Raw genomic sequence first — 20,422 nt, forward strand, 5'->3', positions numbered from 1 at the left:
CCCAGATATACAACCACATCTCCAGCAGAACCAGTCCCAGATATACAACCACACCTCCAGCAGGATCAGTCCCAGATATACAACCACATCTCCAGCAGGATCAGTCCCAGATGTACAACCACATCTCCAGCAGGATCAGTCCCAGATATACAACCACATCTCCAGCAGGATCAGTCCCAGATATACAACCACATCTCCAACAGAACCAGTCCCAGATATACAACCACATCTCCAGCAGGATCAGTCCCAGATCTACAACCACATCTCCAGCAGGATCAGTCCCAGATATACAACTACATCTCCAGCAGGATCAGTCCCAGATATACAACCACATCTCCAGCAGGATCAGTCCCAGATATACAACCACATCTCCAACAGAACCAGTCCCAGATATACAACCACATCTCCAGCAGGATCAGTCCCAGATATACAACCACATCTCCAGCAGGATCAGTGCCAGATCTACAACCACATCTCCAACAGAACCAGTCCCAGATATACAACCACATCTCCAGCAGGATCAGTCCCAGATATACAACCACATCTCCAACAGAACCAGTCCCAGATATACAACCACACCTCCAGCAGGATCAGTGCCAGATCTACAACCACATCTCCAGCAGAATCAGTCCCAGATATACAACCACATCTCCAGCAGAATCAGTCCCAGATATACAACCACATCTCCAGCAGAACCAGTCCCAGATATACAACCACATCTCCAGCAGGATCAGTCCCAGATATACAACCACATCTCTAGCAGGATCAGTCCCAGATATACAACCACATCTCCAGCAGAACCAGTCCCAGATATACAACCACACCTCCAGCAGGATCAGTCCCAGATATACAACCACATCTCCAGCAGGATCAGTCCCAGATATACAACCACACCTCCAGCAGGATCAGTCCCAGATATACAACCACATCTCTAGCAGGATCAGTCCCAGATATACAACCACATCTCCAGCAGGATCAGTCCCAGATATACAACCACATCTCCAACAGAACCAGTCCCAGATATACAACCACATCTCCAGCAGAACCAGTCCCAGATATACAACCACACCTCCAGCAGAACCAGTCCCAGATATACAACCACATCTCCAACACAACCAGTCCCAGATATACAACCACACCTCCAGCAGAACCAGTCCCAGATATACAACCACACCTCCAGCAGAACCAGTCCCAGATATACAACCACATCTCCAACAGAACCAGTCCCAGATATACAACCACACCTCCAGCAGAACCAGTCCCAGATATACAACCACACCTCCAGCAGAACCAGTCCCAGATATACAACCACACCTCCAGCAGAACCAGTCCCAGATATACAACCACATCTCCAACAGAACCAGTCCCAGATATACAACCACATCTCCAGCAGGATCAGTCCCAGATATACAACCACACCTCCAGCAGAATCAGTCCCAGATATACAACCACATCTCCAGCAGAACCAGTCCCAGATATACAACCACATCTCCAGCAGGATCAGTCCCAGATATACAACCACACCTCCAACAGAACCAGTCCCAGATATACAACAACACCTCCAGCAGAACCAGTCCCAGATATACAACCACATCTACAGCAGGATCAGTCCCAGATATACAACCACACCTCCAACAGAACCAGTCCCAGATATACAACCACACCTCCAGCAGAACCAGTCCCAGATATACAACCACATCTCCAGCAGGATCAGTCCCAGATATACAACCACACCTCCAGCAGAACCAGTCCCAGATATACAACCACATCTCCAGCAGGATCAGTCCCAGATATACAACCACATCTCCAGCAGAACCAGTCCCAGATACAATCACATAGTATCATAGTTGGTACAACACAGGAGCCCATTCGGCCCATCGTGCCTGTGCTGGCTCTTTGAAAGAGCTATCCAATTAGTCCCATTCTCCTGCCCATTTTTTCTCTTCAACTATTTATCCAATTCCCTTTTGAAAGATACTATTGAATTTGCTTCCACCACCCTTTCAGGCAGTGTGTTCCAGATCATTACAACTTGCTGCATAAAAATTTTTCCCTCATGTCGCCTCTGGTTCTTTTGCCTTAAATCTGTGTCCTCTGGTTACCGACCCTTCTGCCACTGGAAACAGTTACTCCTTATTTACTCTATCAAGACCATTCATCATTTCAAACACCTCTATCAAATCTCCTCTTAACCTCCTCTGTCCTGAGGAAAACAAGCCCAGTTTCTCCAGTCTCTCCACATAACTGAAGTCTCTCATCCCTGGTACCATTCTAGTAAATCTCTTCTGCACCTTCTCTGAGGCCTTGACATCCTTTTTTTTATTCGTTCATGGGATGTGGGCGTTGCTGACGAGGCCAGCATTTATTGCCCATCCCTAATTGCCCTTGAGAAAGTGGTGGTGAGCTGCCTTCTTGAACCGCTGCAGTCCATGTGGTGAAGGTTCTCCCACAGTGCTGTTAGGAAGGGAGTTCCAGGATTTTGACCCAGCGACGATGAAGGAACGGCGATATATTTCCAAGTCAGGATGGTGTGTGACTTGGAGGGGAACGTGCAGTTGGTGTTGTTCTCATGTGCCTGCTTCTCTTGTCCTTCTAGGTGGTAGAGGTTGTGGGTTTGGGAGGTGCTGTCGAAGAAGCCTGGGTGAGTTGCTGCAGTGCATCCTGTGGATGGTACACACTGCAGCCACAGTGCGCCGGTGGTGAAGGGGGTGAATGTTTAGGGTTGTGGATGGGGTGCCAATCAAGCGGGCTGCTTTGTCCTGGATGGTGTCGAGCTTCTTGAGTGTTGTTGGAGCTGCACTCATCCAGGCAAGTGGAGAGTATTCCATCACACTCCTGACTTGTGCCTTGTAGATGGTGGAAAGGCTTTGGGGAGTTTGGAGGTAAGTCACTCGCCGCAGAATACCCAGCCTCTGACCTGCTCTTGTAGCCACAGTATGGCTGGTCCAGTTAAGTTTCTGGTCAATGGTGGACCCCCAGGATGTTGATGGTGGGGGATTCGGCGATGGTAATGCCATTGAATGTCAAGGGGAGGTGGTTAGACTCTCTCTTGTTGGAGATGGTCATTGCCTGGCACGAATGTTACTTGCTACTTATGAGCCCAAGCCTGAATGTTGTCCAGGTCTTGCTGCATGCGGGCACGGACTGCTTCATTATCTGAGGGGTTGCAAATGGAACTGAACACTGTGCAATCATCAGCGAACATCCCCATTTCTGACCTTATGTTGGAGGGAGGGTTATTGATGAAGCAGCTGAAGATGGTTGGGCCTAGGACACTGCCCTGAGGAACACTTTCAGCAATGTCCTGGGGCTGAGATGATTGGCCTCCAACAACCACTACCACCTTCCTTTGTGCTAGGTATGACTCCAGCCCCTGGTTCCCATTGACTTCAATTTTACTAGGGCTCCTTGGTGCCACACTCGGTCAAATGCTGCCTTGATGTCAAGGGCAGTCACTCTCACCTCACCTCTGCAATTCAGCTCTTTTGTCCATGTTTGGAGCCGAGTGGTCCTGGCGGAACCCAAACTGAGCATCAGTGAGCAGGTTATTGGTGAGTAAGTGCCACTTGATAGCACTGTCGACGACACCTTCCATCACTTTTCTGATGATTGAGATTAGACTGATGGGGCGGTAATTGGCCGGATTGGATTTGTCCTGCTTTTTGTGGACAGGACATACCTGGGTAATTTTCCACATTGTCGGGTAGATGCCAGTGTTGTAGCTGTACTGGAACAGCTTGGCTAGAGGCACGGCTAGTTCTGGAGCACAAGTCTTCAGCACTACAGCTGGGATGTTGTCGGGGCCCATAGCCTTTGTTGTATCCAGTGCACTCAGCCTTTTCTTGATATCACATGGAGTGAATTGAATTGGCTGAAGACTGGCTTCTGTGATGTTGGGGATATCGGGAGGAGGCCGAGATGGATCATCCACTCGGCACTTCTGGCTGAAGATGGTTGCAAACGCTTCAGCCTTGTCTTTTGCACTCACATGCTGGACTCCGCCATCATTGGGGATGGGATGTTTACAGAGCCTCCTCCTCCCATTAGTTGTTTAATTGTCCACCACCATTCACAACTGGATGTGGCAGGACTACAGAGCTTTGATCTGATCCGTTGGTTGTGGAATCGCTTCGCTCTGTCTATAGCATGTTGCTTCCGCTGTTTAGCATGCATGTAGTCCTGAGTTGTAGCTTCACCAGGTCGGCAACTCATTTTTAGGTACGCCTGATGCTGCTCCTGGCATGCTCTTCTACACTCCTCCTTGAACCAGGGTTGATCCCCTGGCTTGTTGGTAATGGTAGAGTGAGGAATATGCCGGGCTATGAGGTTACAGATTGTGCTGGAATACAATTCTGCTGCTGCTGATGGCCCACAGCGCCTCATGTATGCCCAGTTTTGAGCTGCTAGATCTGTTCTGAATCTATCCCATTTAGCATGGTGATAGTGCCACACAACACGTTGGATGGTGTCCTCAGTGTGAAGGCGGGACTTCGTCTCCACGAGGACTGTGCGGTGGTCACTCCTACCAATACTGTCATGGACAGATGCATCTGCGACAGGTAGATTGGTGCGGACAAGGTCAAGTAAGTTTTTCCCTCGTGTTGTTTTGGTCACCACCTGTCGCAGGCCCAGTCTGGCAGCTATGTCCTTCAGGACTCGGCCAGCTCAGTCAGTAGTGGTGCTACTGAGCCACTCTTGGTGATGGACATTGAAGTCCCCCACCCAGAGTACATTCTGTGCCCTTGCTACCCTCAGTGCTTCTTCCAAGTGGGGAGGACTGATTCATCAGCTGAGGGAAGCCGGTAGGTGGTAATCAGCAGGAGGTTTCCTTGCCCATGTTTGACCCGATGCCATGAGATTTCATGGGGTCCAGAGTCAATGTTGAGGACTCCCAGGGCCACTCCCTCCTGACTGTATATCACTGTACCACCACCTCTGGTAGGTCTGTCCTGCTGGTGGGACAGGACATACCCAGGGATGGTGAGGGAAGAGTCTGGGACATTGGCTGAAAGGTATGATTCTGTGAGTATGGCTATGTCAGGCTGTTGCTTGACTGGTCTGTGGGACAGCTCTCCCAATTTTGGCACAAGTCCCCAGATGTTAGTGAGGAGGACTTTGCAGGGTCGACTGGGTTTGGTTTGCCTTTGTCGTGTCCAGTGCCCAGTGGTCTGATGCCGGGTGGTCTGTCCGGTTTTATTCTAATTATGCCTTTTTTTAGTGAGATTTTACAACTGAGTGGCTTGCTAGGCCATTTCAGAGGGCAATTAAGAATCAACCACATTGCTGTGGGTCTGGAGTCACATATAGGCCAGACCGGGTAAGGACGGCAGGTTTCCTTCCCTAAAGGGCATTAGTGAACCAGATGGGTTTTTACGACAATCCGGTAGTTTCATGGCCACCGTTACTGATACTAGTATTTTAATTCCAGATTTTATTTAATTAATTGAATTTAATTAATTGAATTTAAACTCCCCAGCTGCCGTGGCGGGATTTGAACTCATGACTCTGGATTACTCGTCCAGTAACATAACCACTATGCTACCATACCCTTATTAGTGTGATGCCCAGAATTGAACACAATATTCCAGCTGAGGCCTAAAGGTTTAGCATGACTTCCTTGCTTTTGTACTCTATGCCTCTATTAATAAAGCCCAGGATCCGTATGCTTTTTTAACAGCCTTCTCAACCTTTCCTTCTACCTTCAACGATTTGTGTACATATACTCCCAGGTCTCTCTGTTCCTGCACCCCCTTTAAAATTGTGCCCTTTAGTTCATATTGCCTCTCCTCATTCTTTCCACCAAAATGTATCACTTTGCACTTCTCTGCATTAAATTTCATCTGCCATGTCTCTGCCCATTTCACCAGTCTGATCATTGATCCCCGACCCCTGCTGACCATTGACCTGTGATCCCCGCCCTTCACTGACTGGTGACCTGTGACCTCTGTCGGTGGGTGGGTGATTCTCAAACTCTATTTCATAGTATCACAATTACATTGTTTGACAAATATAAACATCTGTGCTCAAGCCTACCAATCAGCATCTGGACGACGTTTGCGGCCCCGTACCGCTGGATCTCGTTGACCCAGTGTGGCACGGAGTTGAAGGAGGATTGTTTGGTGATGTCGTACGCGATCATGGCTCCGTGAGCACTCCGATAGTAGCTCTGTGTGATGGTCCGGAATCGCTCCTGCCCGGCCGTGTCCCACACCTGCACCTTCACAGGACAAACACACCAGTTAATGCTCAACCAGCCCCAGGACAGGGCTCTGGGCTCTTAGTAGCTTACAGTCCATTACTGTCCTCTGTTAAAATGTGGAATATCGAGTAAATCTAATGCACTGTTACATTGAAATGAAAATTAAGTTACTGTTTAATCTTTGCACAGGCTAAAATCTGAATTAATTCAAGCTGATTTTAAACTGTTTCAAGTGCTTAATTAACAACAGCCCTGACCAACAAGCAGTGTGGCTGCAAACTGTAGATCCCAGGAGTTAAATCTTGTACCTTAAGGTGTGTGTGGCCCAGGCCCACAGGGAGCAGTGAGAGTGGGAGGGGAGTGGGACCAAATGGAAGTCCAAACTCCATCAGGCGACTTGCACACCTGCACAGGGCTTGTAACAACAAGTGGTTTATATGTCGAAGACTAGATACCTGGGAGTGAGCTACAGGCTGGAATCTAATCGAAGGGTTCAGGGGGTTCATGTATAGAATAACAGATACCTGTTTCTTTCCTTGTCCCATTACCTCCCTCCTTGCCTTGCACTATCATCCCTTTTGTCAATTAATCACTCCTGCCCTCCATCCAAACACAGACCGTCCCTTTTGTTCTTTCCTCCTCTCCCCTTAATCTCTTCCCCCACGCGCACCCCCCACCCTTTCCTGGCTCTGTACTTGCTTAAAAAACTGTTAAATACTTAACTTATTCCAGTCTAATAAAAGGTCATCGACCTGAAACGTTAACTCTGTTTCTTTCTCCACAGATGCTGCCTGACTTGCTGAGTATTTCCAGAATTTTCTGTTTTTATAACAAATACCTGGGAGTGAGTTACAGGCTGAGATCTAATTGAAGGATTCGAGTAGTTGACAAAGAATGTACAGCTAGAAACAGGCCATTCGGCCCAACAGGTCCATGCCAGTGTACATGCTCCACACAAGCCTCCTCCAACCATTCTTCATCTAACCCTATTTATATATAGAATAGCGGATACCCGGGAGTGAGTTACAGGCTGGAATCTAATCGAGGGGTTCGGGGGGGTTTATATATAGAATAACAGATACCCGGGAGTGAGTTACAGACTGGAATCTAATCGAGGGGTTCGGGGGGGTTTATATATAGAATAACAGATACCCGGGAGTGAGTTACAGACTGGAATCTAATCGAGGGGTTCGGGGGGGTTTATATATAGAATAACAGATACCCGGGAGTGAGTTACAGGCTGGGATCTAATCAAGGGGTTCGTGGTGGGGGGGGGTTTATATATAGAATAACAGATACCCGGGAATGAATTACAGTTTAGAATTTAATTGAGGGGTTCGGGGGGTTTATATATAGAATAACAGATACCCGGGAGTGAGTTACAGGCTGGAATCTAATCGAGGGGTTCGGGGGGGATTTATATATAGAATAACAGATACCCGGGAGTGAGTTACAGGCTGGAATCCAATCGAGGGGTTCGGGGGTTTATATATAGATTAACAGATACCCGGGAGTGAGTTACAGGCTGGAATCCAATCGAGGGGTTCGGGGGTTTATATATAGATTAACAGATACCCGGGAGTGAGTTACAGGCTGGAATCTAATCGAGGGGTTCGGAGTGTTTATATAAAGAATAACAGATACCCGGGAATGAATTACAGTTTAGAATTTAATTGAGGGGTTCGGGGGGTTTATATAAAGAATAACAGATACCCGGGAGTGAGTTACAGGCTGGAATCCAATCGAGGGGTTCGGGGGTTTATATATAGATTAACAGATACCCGGGAGTGAGTTACAGGCTGGAATCTAATAGAGGGGTTCGGGGGGATTTATATATAGAATAACAGATACCCGGGAGTGAGTTACAGGCTGGAATCCAATCGAGGGGTTCGGGAGGTTTATATATAGAATAACAGATACCCGGGATTGAGTTACAGACTGGAATCTAATCGAGGGGTTCGGGGTCAGGGGGTTTACATGTAGAATAACAGATACCTGAAAGTGAGTTACACGTGGGAAACCAATCAGGAGGTTTGATAGTTTTTATGTTGAATAACAGATACCCGGGTGTAAGTTACAGGATGGAACTTAATCAAGTGATTCGAGGGGTATATATACACAATTACAGATACTTAGGAGTGCATTACAGGCTGGAATTTAATCGAGGGGTTCGAAGGTTTATATATTGAATAAAAGGTGCCCAGGAGTGAGTTACAGGCTGGAATCTAATCGAGGGGTTCAGGGTGTCTACATAAAGAACAGAAGCCCGGGAGTGAGTTACCGAGTGGAATCTAATCAAGCAGTTTGGGGCTTTTATATGTGTTAGAGGCAGTGAGGTCGGGAGTGATGGGGAGTGTGTTCGAGGCAGTGAGGTCAGGAGTGATGGGGAGTGTGTTAGAGGCAGTGAGGTCGGGAGTGATGGGGAGTGTGTTAGAGGCAGTGAGGTCGGGAGTGATGGGGAGTGTGTTAGAGGCAGTGAGGTCGGGAGTGATGGGGAGTGTGTTAGAGGCAGTGAGGTCGGGAGTGATGGGGAGTGTGTTAGAGGCAGTGAGGTCGGGAGTGATGGGGAGTGTGTTAGAGGCAATGTGGACGGGAGTGATGGGGAGTGTGTTAGAGGCAGTGAGGTCAGGAGTGATGGGGAGTGTGTTAGAGGCAGTGAGGTCGGGAGTGATGGGGAGTGTGTTAGAGGCAGTGAGGTCGGGAGTGATGGGGAGTGTGTTAGAGGCAGTGAGGACGGAGGCGATGGAGAGTGAGTGACAGGCAATGTGGACGGGAGTGATGGGGAGTGTGTTAGAGGCAGTGAGGACGGAGGCGATGGGGAGTGAGTGACAGGCAATGTGGACGGGAGTGATGGGTAGGCGTGTCATCAAGATTGCAGCCCATGGAATAAAGGGGCAGTAGCAGCATGGATACAGAATTGGCTAAGGGCCAGGAAACAGAGAGCAGTGGTGAATGGTTGTTTTTTCGGACTGGAGGGAGGTGTACAGTGGTGTTCCCCAGGGGTCAGGACTGGGACCACTGCTTTTCTTGATAATATATTAATGACCTGGACTTGGGAGTAGAGGGCACAATTTCCAAATTTGCAGATAACACACTACTTGGAAATGTAGTGAACAGTGAGGAGGATAGTGATAGACTTCAACAGGACATAGGCAGCCTGGTGGAATGGGCGGACACGTAGCAAATGAAATTTAGCGCAGAAAAATGCGAAGTGATACATTTCGGTAGGAAGAACGAGGAGAGGCAATATAAACTAGAGGGCACAATTCTAAAAGGGGTACAGGAACAGAGAGATCTGGGGGTATATATGTGCACAAATCATTGAAGGTGGCAGGGCAGGTTGAGGAAGCGGTTTAAAAAGCATACGAGATCCTGGGCTTTATAAATAGAGGTATAGAGTACAAATGTATGGTAGTCATGATGAACACAGTGGTTCGGCCACAATTGGAGTATTGTGTCCAGTTCTGGGCACCGCACTTTAGGAAAGATGTGAAGGCCTTAGGGTGCAGAAGAGGTTTATTAGAATGATTCCAGGGATGAGGGACTTTAGTTACGTGGATAGACTGGAGAAGCTGGGGTTGTTCTCCTTGGAACAGGGAAGGTTGCGAGGAGATTTGATAGAGGTATTCAAAATCATGAAGGGTCTTTTTTTTATTCGTTCATGGGATGTGGGCGTCGCTGGCGAGGCTAGAATTTATTGCCCATCCTTAATTGCCCTCGAGAAGATGGTGGTGAGCTGCCTTCTTGAACCGCTGCAGTCCGTGTGGTGAAGGTTCTCCCACAGTGCTGTTAGAAAGGGAGTTCCAGGATTTTGACCCAGCGACGATGAAGGAACGGCGATATATTTCCAAGTCGGAATGGTGTGTGACTTGGAGGGGAACGTGCAGGTGGTGTTGTTCCCACGTGCCTGCTGCCCTTGTCCTTCTAGGTGGTAGAGGTCGCGGGTTTGGGAGGTGCTGTCGAAGAAGCCTTGGCGAATTGCTGCAGTGCATTCTGTGGATGGTACACACTGCAGCCACAGTGCGGCGGTGGTGAAGGGAGTGAATGTTTAGGGTCATGGATGGGGTGCCAATCAAGCGGGCTGCTTTATCCTGGATGGTGTTGAGCTTCTTGTGTGTTGTTGGAGCTGCACTCATCCAGGTAAGTGGAGAGTATTCCATCACACTCCTGACTTGTACCTTGTAGATGGTGGAAAGGTTTGGGGAGTCAGGAGGTGAATCACTCGCCGCAGAATACCCAGCCTCTGACCTGCTCTTGTAGCCACAGTATTTATGTGGTTCGTCCAGCTAAGTTTCTGATCAATGGTGATGGTGATGGTGGGGGATTTGGCGATGGTAATGCCGTTGAACATCAAGGGGAGGTGGTTAGACTCTCTCTTGTTGGAGATGGTCAGTGCCTTGCACTTGTCTGGCACGAATGTTACTTGCCACTTATCAGCCTGGATATTGTCCAGGTCTTGCTGCATGCGGGCAAGGACTGTTTCATTATCTGAGGGGTTGCAAATGAAACTGAACACTGTGCAATCATCAGCGAACATCCCCATTTCTGACCTTATGATGGAGGGAAGGTCATTGATGAAGCAGCTGAAGATGGTTGGGCGATACTCACAGAATCATACCTTACAGCCAACGTCCCAGACTCTTCCATCACCATCCCTGGGTATGTCCTGTCCCACCGGCAGGACAGACCCACCAGTCCACAGAGTAGATAGAAATTGTTCCCACTGGTGGAAGGGTGAAGAACCAGAGGGCATAGATTTAAGGTGATTGGTAAAAGAACCAAAGGTGACGTGAGGAAAAACTTTTTTTTTTAACACAGCGAGTGGTTATGATCTGGAATGCACTGCCCGAGGGGGTGGTGGAGGCAGATTCAATCATGGCCTTCAAAAGGGAACTGGATAAGTACTTGAAGGAACAAAATTTGCAGGGCTACAGGGAAAGGGTGGGGGAGTGGGACTAGCTGGATTGCTCTTGCATTGAGCCGGCGCGGACTCGATGGGCCGAATGGCCTCCTTTCATGCTGTAACCTTTCTATGATTCTATGTGGAACAGAAACTAATGAATGAGTTAGAGGCTGGAAATAATCAGAGGGCTCAGAGCAATGAGGACGGCAGTGATGGTGAGTGAGTTAAGGTAGTGAGGACGCCAACGATGGGGTGGGAGTCAGAGGCAGTGAGGACAGGAGTGAAGGTGAGTGTGTTAGAGGCAGTGAGGGCGGGAGCAATGGGGAGTGAATGAGAGGCAATGTGGACGGGAGTGATGAGGAGGGAGTCAGAGGCAGTGAGGATGGGAGTGATGGTGAGTGTGTTAGAGGCAGTGTGGACAAGAGTGATGGGGAGTGTTAGAGGCACTGTGGACAAGAATGATGGGGAGTGTGTTAGAGGTAGTGTGGACGGGAGTGATGGGGAGGGATTTAGAGGCAATGTGGACGGGAGTGATGGGGAGGGATTTAGAGGCAATGTGGACGGGAGTGATGGGGAGGGATTCAGAGGCAGTGTGGACGGGAGAGATGACGGACGTGTTAGAGGCAGTGTGGATGGGAGTGATGAGGAGTGTGTTAAAGGTAGTGTTGATGGGAGTGATGGGGAGTGTGTTAAAGGTAGTGTGGATGGGAGTGATGGGGAGTGTGCTGAAGGTAATGTGGATGGGAGTGTGTTAGAGGCAGTGTGGACGGGAGTGACGGGGAGCGTGTTGGAGGTAATCTGGAGCGAGTGATGGGGAGTGTGTTAGAGGTAGTGTGGATGGGAGTGATGGGGATTGTGCTGGAGGCAGTGTGGATGGGAGTGATGGGGAGTGTGCTAGAGGCATTGTGGACGGGAGTGATGGGGAGTGTGTTAGAGGCAGTGTGGATGGGAGTGATGGGGAGTGTATTAGAGGTAGTGCGGACGGGAGTGATGGGGAGTGTGGTGGAGGCAGTGAGGATGGGAGTGATGGGGAGTGTGCTGGAGGCAGTGTGGATGGGAGTGATGGGGAGTGTGTTGGAGGTAATCTGGATGGGAGTGATAGGGAGTGTGTTAGAGGTAATCTGGACGGGAGTGATAGGGAGTGTTGTTAGAGGTAGTGTGGATGGGAGTGATGGGGAGTGTATTAGAGGTAGTGCGGACGGGAGTGATGGGGAGTGTGGTGGAGGCAGTGAGGATGGGAGTGATGGGGGGTGTGCTGGAGGCAGTGTGGATGGGAGTGATGGGGGGTGTGCTGGAGGCAGTGTGGATGGGAGTGATGGGGAGTGTGCTGGAGGCATTGTGGACGGGAGTGATGGGGAGTGTGCTGGAGGCATTGTGGACGGGAATGATGGGGAGCGTGTTAGAGGCAGTGTGGACGGGAGTGATGGGGAGTGTGTTAAAGGTAGTGTGGATGGGAGTGACGGGGAGCGTGTTGGAGGTAATCTGGAGGGAGTGATAGGGAGTGTGTTAGAGGCAGTGTGGACGGGAGTGATGGGGAGTGTGCTGGAGGCAGTGTGGACGGGAGTGATGGGGAGTGTGCTGGAGGCAGTGTGGACGGGAGTGATGGGGAGTGTGCTGGAGGCAGTGTGGACAGGAGTGATGGGGAGTGTGCTGGAGGCAGTGTGGACGGGAGTGATGGGGAGTGTGCTGGAGGAAGTGTGGATGGGAGTGATGGGGAGTGTGTTAGAGGTAGTGTGGATGGGAGTGTGTTCGAGGCAGTGTGGACGGGAGTGATGGGGAGTGTGTTAGAGGCAGTGTGGATGGGAGTGATCGGGAGTGTGTTGGAGGCAGTGTGGATGGGAGTGATGGGGAGTGTGTTAGAGGCAGTGTGGACGGGAGTGATGGGGAGTGTGCTGGAGGCAGTGTGGACGGGAGTGATGGGGAGTGTGTTAGAGGCAGTGTGGACGGGAGTGACGGGGAGCGTGTTGGAGGTAATCTGGAGGGAGTGATGGGGAGTGTGTTAGAGGTAGTGTGGATGGGAGTGATGGGGATTGTGCTGGAGGCAGTGTGGATGGGAGTGATGGGGAGCGTGTTGGAGGCATTGTGGACGGGAGTGATAAGGAGTGTGCTGGAGGCAGTGTGGATGGGAGTGATGGGGAGTGTGCTGGAGGCATTGTGGACGGGAGTGATGAAGAGTGTGTTAGAGGCAGTGTGGACGGGAGTGATGGGGAGTGTGTTGGAGGTAATTTGGATGGGAGTGATAGGGAGTGTGTTCGTGGTAATCTGGACGGGAGTGATAGGGAGTGTGTTAGAGGCAGTGTGGACGGGAGTGATGGGGAGTGTGTTGGAGGTGATCTGGATGGGAGTGATAGGGAGTGTGTTAGAGGTAATCTGGACGGGAGTGATAGGGAGTGTGTTAGAGGTAGTGTGGATGGGAGTGATGGGGAGTGTGTTAAAGGTAATCTGGATGGGAGTGATAGGGAGTGTGTTAGAGGTAATCTGGATGGGAGTGATGGGGAGTGCATTAGAGGTAGTGCGGACGGGAGTGATGGGGAGTGTGGTGGAGGCAGTGAGGATGGGAGTGATGGGGAGTGTGCTGGATGCATTGTGGATGGGACTGATGGGGGTTGTGCTGGATGCATTGTGGATGGGAGTGATGCGGGGTGTGCTGGAGGCAGTGTGGATGGGAGTGATGGGGAGTGTGCTGGAGGCAGTGTGGATGGGAGTGATGGGGGGTGTGCTGGAGGTAGTGTGGACGGGAGTGATGGGGAGTGTGCTGGAGGCAGTGTGGACGGGAGTGATAGGGAGTGTGCTGGAGGCATTGTGGACGGGAGTGATGAGGAGTGTGCTGGAGGCAGTGTGGATGGGAGTGATGGGGAGTGTGCTGGAGGCAGTGTGGATGGGAGTGATGGGGGGTGTGCTGGAGGCAGTGTGGATGGGAGTGATGGGGGTTGTGCTGGAGGCAGTGTGGATGGGAGTGATGGGGGGTGTGCTGGAGGCAGTGTGGATGGGAGTGATGGGGGGTGTGCTGGAGGCAGTGTGGATGGGAGTGATGGGGGGTGTGCTGGAGGTAGTGCGGACGGGAGTGATGGGGAGCGTGCTGGAGGCAGTGTGGACGGGAGTGATGGGGAGTGTGCTGGAGGCAGTGTGGACGGGAGTGATGGGGAGTGTGTTAGAGGCAGTGTGAATGGGAGTGATGGGGAGCGTGTTAGAGGCAGTGTGGACGGGAGTGATGGGGAATGTGCTGGAGGCAGTGTGGACGGGAGTGATGGGGAATGTGCTGGAGGCAGTGTGGACGGGAGTGATGGGGAGTGTGCTGGAGGCAGTGTGGACGGGAGTGATGGGGAGTGTGTTAGAGGCAGTGTGGACGGGAGTGATGGGGAGTGTGCTGGAAGCAGTGTTGATGGAAGTGATGGGGAGTGTGTTAGAGGTAGTGTGGATGGGAGTGTGTTCGAGGCAGTGTGGACGGGAGTGACAGGGAGCGTGTTGGAGGTAATCTGGAGGGAGTGATAGGGAGTGTGTTAGAGGTAGTGTGGACGGGAGTGACGGGGAGCGTGTTCGAGGTAATCTGGATGGGAGTGATAGGGAGTGTGTTAGAGGTAGTGTGGATGGGAGTGTGTTCGAGGCAGTGTGGACGGGAGTAATGGGGAGTGTGTTAGAGGCAGTGAGGTCGGGAGTGATGGGGAGTGTGTTAGAGGCAGTGAGGTCGGGAGTGATGGGGAGTGTGTTAGAGGCAGTGAGGTCGGGAGTGATGGGGAGTGCGTTAGAGGCAGTGAGGTCAGGAGTGATGGGGAGTGTGTTAGAGGCAGTGTGGACGGGAGTGATGGGGAGTGTGTTAGAGGCAGTGAGGTCGGGAGTGATGTGGAGTGTGTTAGAGGCAGTGTGGACGGGAGTGATGGGGAGTGTGTTAGAGGCAATGTGGACGGGAGTGATGGGGAGTGTGTTAGAGGCAATGTGGACGGGAGTGATGGGGAGTGTGTTAGAGGCAGTGAGGTCGGGAGTGATGGGGAGTGTGTTAGAGGCAGTGAGGTCGGGAGTGATGGGGAGTGTGTTAGAGGCAGTGAGGTCGGGAGTGATGTGGAGTGTGTTAGAGGCAGTGTGGACGGGAGTGATGGGGAGTGTGTTAGAGGCAGTGTGGACGGGAGTGATGGGGAGTGTGTTGGAGGCAGTGAGGTCGGGAGTGATGGGGAGTGTGTTCGAGGCAGTGAGGACGGAGGCGATGGGGAGTGAGTGACAGGCAATGTGGACGGGAGTGATGGGTAGGCGTGTCATCAAGATTGCAGCCCATGGAATAAAGGGGCAGTAGCAGCATGGATACAGAATTGGCTAAGGGCCAGGAAACAGAGAGCAGTGGTGAATGGTTGTTTTTTCGGACTGGAGGGAGGTGTACAGTGCTGTTCCCCGGGGTCAGTACTGGGACCACTGCTTTTCTTGATAATATATTAATGACCTGGACTTGGGAGTAGAGGGCACAATTTCCAAATTTGCAGATAACACACTACTTGGAAATGTAGTGAACAGTGAGGAGGATAGTGATAGACTTCAACAGGACATAGGCAGCCTGGTGGAATGGGCGGACACGTAGCAAATGAAATTTAGTGCAGAAAAATGCGAAGTGATACATTTCGGTAGGAAGAACGAGGAGAGGCAATATAAACTAGAGGGCACAATTCTAAAAGGGGTACAGGAACAGAGAGATCTGGGGGTATATATGTGCACAAATCATTGAAGGTGGCAGGGCAGGTTGAGGAAGCGGTTTAAAAAGCATACGAGATCCTGGGCTTTATAAATAGAGGTATAGAGTACAAATGTATGGTAGTCATGATGAACACACTGGTTCGGCCACAATTGGAGTATTGTGTCCAGTTCTGGGCACCGCACTTTAGGAAAGATGTGAAGGCCTTAGGGTGCAGAAGAGGTTTATTAGAATGATTCCAGGGATGAGGGACTTTAGTTACGTGGATAGACTGGAGAAGCTGGGGTTGTTCTCCTTGGAACAGGGAAGGTTGCGAGGAGATTTGATAGAGGTATTCAAAATCATGAAGGGTCTTTTTTTTTTATTCGTTCATGGGATGTGGGCGTCGCTGGCGAGGCCAGAATTTATTGCCCATCCTTAATTGCCCTTGAGAAGGTGGTGGTGAGCCGCCTTCTTGAACCGCTGCAGTCCATGTGGTGAAGGTTCTCCCACAGTGCTGTTAGGAAGGGAGTTCCAGGATTTTGACCCGGTGACGATGAAGGAACGGCCGATATATTTCCAAGTCGGAATGGTGTGTGACTTGGAGGGGAACGTGCAGGTGGTGTTGTTCCCACGTGCCTGCTGCCCTTGTCCTTCTAGGTGGTAGAGGTTGCGGGTTTGGGAGGTGCTGTCGAAGAAGCCTTGGCGAATTGCTGCAGTGCATTCTGTGGATGGTACACACTGCAGCCATGGTGCGCCGGTGGTGGAGGGAGTGAATGTTTCGGGTGGTGGATGGGGTGCCAATCAAGCGGACTGCTTTGTCATGGATGGTGTTGAGCTTCTTGTGTGTTGTTGGAGCTGCACTCATCCAGGTAAGTGGAGAGTATTCCATCACACTCCTGACTTGTACCTTGTAGATGGTGGAAAGGTTTGGGGAGTCAGGAGGTGAATCACTCACCGCAGAATACCCAGCCTCTGACCTGCTCTTGTAGCCACAGTATTTATGTGGTTCGTCCAGCTAAGTTTCTGATCAATGGTGATGGTGGGGGATTTGGCGATGGTAATGCCGTTGAACATCAAGGGGAGGTGGTTAGACTCTCTCTTGTTGGAGATGGTCAGTGCCTGGTACTTGTCTGGCACAAATATTACTTGCCACTTATCAGCCTGGATGTTTTCCAGGTCTTGCTGCATGCGGGCAAGGACTGTTTCATTATCTGAGGGGTTGCGAATGGAACTGAACACTGTGCAATCATCAGCGAACATCCCCATTTCTGACCTTATGATGGAGGGAAGGTCATTGATGAAGCAGCTGAAGATGGTTGGGCGATACTCACAGAATCATACCTTACAGCCAACGTCCCAGACTCTTCCATCACCATCCCTGGGTATGTCCTGTCCCACCGGCAGGACAGACCCACCAGTTCACAGAGTAGATAGAAATTGTTCCCACTGGTAGAAGGGTGAAGAACCAGAGGGCATAGATTTAAGGTGATTGGTAAAAGAACCAAAGGTGACGTGAGGAAAAACTTCTTTTTTTTTTACACAGCGAGTGGTTATGATCTGGAATGCACTGCCCGAGGGGGTGGTGGAGGCAGATTCAATCATGGCCTTCAAAAGGGAACTGGATAAGTACTTGAAGGAACAAAATTTGCAGGGCTACAGGGAAAGGGTGGGGGAGTGGGACTAGCTGGATTGCTCTTGCATTGAGCCGGCGCGGACTCGATGGGCCGAATGGCCTCCTTTCATGCTGTAACCTTTCTATGATTCTATGTGGAACAGAAACTAATGAATGAGTTAGAGGCTGGAAATAATCAGAGGGCTCAGAGCAATGAGGACGGCAGTGATGGTGAGTGAGTTAAGGTAGTGAGGACGCCAACGATGGGGTGGGAGTCAGAGGCAGTGAGGACAGGAGTGAAGGTGAGTGTGTTAGAGGCAGTGAGTGCGGGAGCAATGGGGAGTGAATGAGAGGCAATGTGGACGGGAGTGATGAGGAGGGAGTCAGAGGCAGTGAGGATGGGAGTGATGGTGAGTGTGTTAGAGGCAGTGTGGACGGGAGTGATGGGGAGTTTGTTAGAGGCACTGTGGACAAGAATGATGGGGAGTGTGTTAGAGGCAGTGTGGACGGGAGTGATGGGGAGGGATTTAGAGGCAGTGTGGACGGGAGTGATGGGGAGTGTGTTAAAGGTAGTGTGGATGGGAGTGATGGGGAGTGTATTAGAGGTAGTGCGGACGGGAGTGATGGGGAGTGTGGTGGAGGCAGTGAGGATGGGAGTGATGGGGAGTGTGCTGGAGGCAGTGTGGATGGGAGTGATGGGGGGTGTGCTGGAGGCAGTGTGGATGGGAGTGATGGGGGGTGCTTTAGAGGCAGTATGGACGGGAGTGATGGGGAGTGTGCTGGAGGCAGTGTGGACGGGAGTGATGGGGAGTGTGCTGGAGGCAGTGTGGACGGGAGTGATGGGAAGTGTGTTCGAGGCAGTGTGGACAGGAGTGATGGGGAGTGTGCTGGAGGTAGTGTGGATGGGAGTAATGGGGAGTGTGCTGGAAGCAGTGTGGACGGGAGTGATGGGGAATGTGCTGGAGGCAGTGTGGACAGGAGTGATGGGGAGTGATGGGGAGGGAGAGTATATCGTCCCACCTTCACTTTCTTGCCCTCGATATCCAGTGTTTTGACGATGAAATCGACTCCAATTGTGTTCTGCTGTTTCTCGATAAAAACTCCTGTTTTGAAACGATGAACCACACAGGTCTTGCCAATATTGGAATCTCCAATCAGCACGATCTTGAAGAGATAGTCAAAGGCTTCGTCCGCACCAGTCCCTGCCACATTCATACTGTAATTAAACATTGGAAGGACTTCATTGTATCCAATCAGTAATAAAACATCCATTGAAACTAGCTGTTATCAATAACTGTTAGCAAGCTCTCCCTATGCAAACACTGCAATGAATGGTGAAATCCATGCCAAGTTTCCTGCTCCCTGAGGGCTCGGGGTGTGGTCCTGGGGCACAATGCTGGGAGGATGAGCTATTTGCTAAGTTGACTTAAATTTGCAGCAAGGTGGTTACCATTGGTCTCAGCCACCCGTGCTACAGAGAGGGACAACCAATCACAGCTCTGGCTTCTGTCTGCCAACTGCACCTAGGAGGGAGGGGCTGAGGTCAGGGTGGGTGTTTTTTTTTTTATTTGTTCATGGGATGTGGGTGTCAATGGCGAGGCCAGCATTTATTGCCCATCCCTAATTGCCCTTGAGAGGGTGGTGGTGAGCTGCCTTTTTGAACTGCTGCAGTCCGTGTGGTGACGGTTCTCCCACAATGCTGTTCGGAAGGGAGTTCCAGGATTTTGACCCAGCGACGATGAAGGAACGGCGATATATTTCCAAGTCGGGATGGTGTGTGACTTGGAGAGGAACGTGCAGGTGGTGTTGTTCCCCTGTGCCTGCTGCCCTTGTCCTTCTAGGTGGTAGAGGTCGCGGGTTTGGGAGGTGCTGTCGAAGAAGCCTTGGCGAGTTGCTGCAGTGCATCCTGTAGACGGTACACACTGCAGCCACTGTGCGCCAGTGGTAAAGGGAGTGAATGTTTAGGGTGGTGGACGGGGTGCCAATCAAGTGGGCTGCTTTGTCCTGGATGGTGTCAAGCTTCTTGAGTGTTGTTGGAGCTGCACTCATCCAGGCAAGTGGAGAGTATTCCATCACACTCCTGACTTGTGCCTTGTAGATGGTGGAAAGGCTTTGGGGAGTCAGGAGGTGAGTCACTCGCCACAGAATACCCAGCCTCTGACCTGCTCTCGTAGCCACAGTATTTATGTGGCTGGTCCAGTTAAGTTTCTGGTCAATGGTGACCCCCAGGATGTTGACGGTGATGGTGATGCCGTTGAATGTCAAGGGAAGGTGGTTAGACTCTCTTGTTGGAGATGGTCATTGCCTGGCACTTGAGACGGTGTTGAAACCTCCGGGAGGGAGGGAGGGGCTGAGGTCAGGGTGGGTGTGATGGTGGTGAAACCCCCGGGAGGGAGGGAGGGGCTGAGGTCAGGGTGGGTGTGACGGGCTGAGGTCAGGGTGGGTGTGATGGTGGTGAAACCCCCGGGAGGGAGGGGCTGAGGTCAGGGTGGGTGTGATGGTGGTGAAACCCCCGGGAGGGAGGGGCTGAGGTCAGGGTGGGTGTGACGGGCTGAGGTCAGGGTGGGTGTGATGGTGGTGAAACCCCCGGGAGGGAGGGGCTGAGGTCAGGGTGGGTGTGACGGGCTGAGGTCAGGGTGGGTGTGATGGTGGTGAAACCCCCGGGAGGGAGGGGCTGAGGTCGGGGCGGGGGGGGGGAGGGGAAGGGGGTGTGACAGTGTTCTGGTTGTTAACGTGCCCGGTGACCATGTGATAAGTGGTTTGATTCCTGCAGAACTATGCCCGGCAGGGAAATCTCCAGATACTGTTGGCACATGGGGTGGGAACAGGGGCACGGCACCAGATGCGATATGTCTATCTCATCCCCCCACCTTCTGGGTCTTGGTCCTGCTCTGCCCGTTCTCTGCCGTTTCTACCCTGGTTTGGACCGATCCCGTCCACAGTCACACGCTGGCCTATGCTTCAACTTCCAGAGCGACAGTCTGATGGGATTGGCCGTGACCCATATTTTATGTGGCACGTTGAAGCTGGGAGTTTGGATCCACTGGGTCA

At 51.2% G+C, this 20,422-nt stretch overlaps 1 protein-coding gene across 2 annotated transcripts in view; it reads right to left on the minus strand.

Annotated features, from left to right (window-relative positions):
- LOC137334892 (ras-related protein Rab-19-like) overlaps positions 1–20,422 on the minus strand; it is a 28,339-nt gene that overhangs the window by 1,605 nt on the left and 6,312 nt on the right. Inside the window, exons 2-3 of one of the 2 annotated variants that reach the window (XM_067999962.1) lie at positions 18,392–18,573; positions 6,034–6,211 (exon numbers count right to left, since the gene is read on the minus strand). In XM_067999962.1, coding sequence (XP_067856063.1) covers positions 6,034–6,211; positions 18,392–18,573 — 360 coding nt within the window. Of the gene's footprint in view, positions 1–6,033; positions 6,218–18,391; positions 18,574–20,422 lie in introns of both variants that reach the window. The other variant, XM_067999961.1, reaches the window with a different exon arrangement.

Source organism: Heptranchias perlo, chromosome 18 (assembly GCF_035084215.1).
Source record: "Heptranchias perlo isolate sHepPer1 chromosome 18, sHepPer1.hap1, whole genome shotgun sequence".
Lineage (NCBI taxonomy): Eukaryota > Metazoa > Chordata > Chondrichthyes > Hexanchiformes > Hexanchidae > Heptranchias > Heptranchias perlo.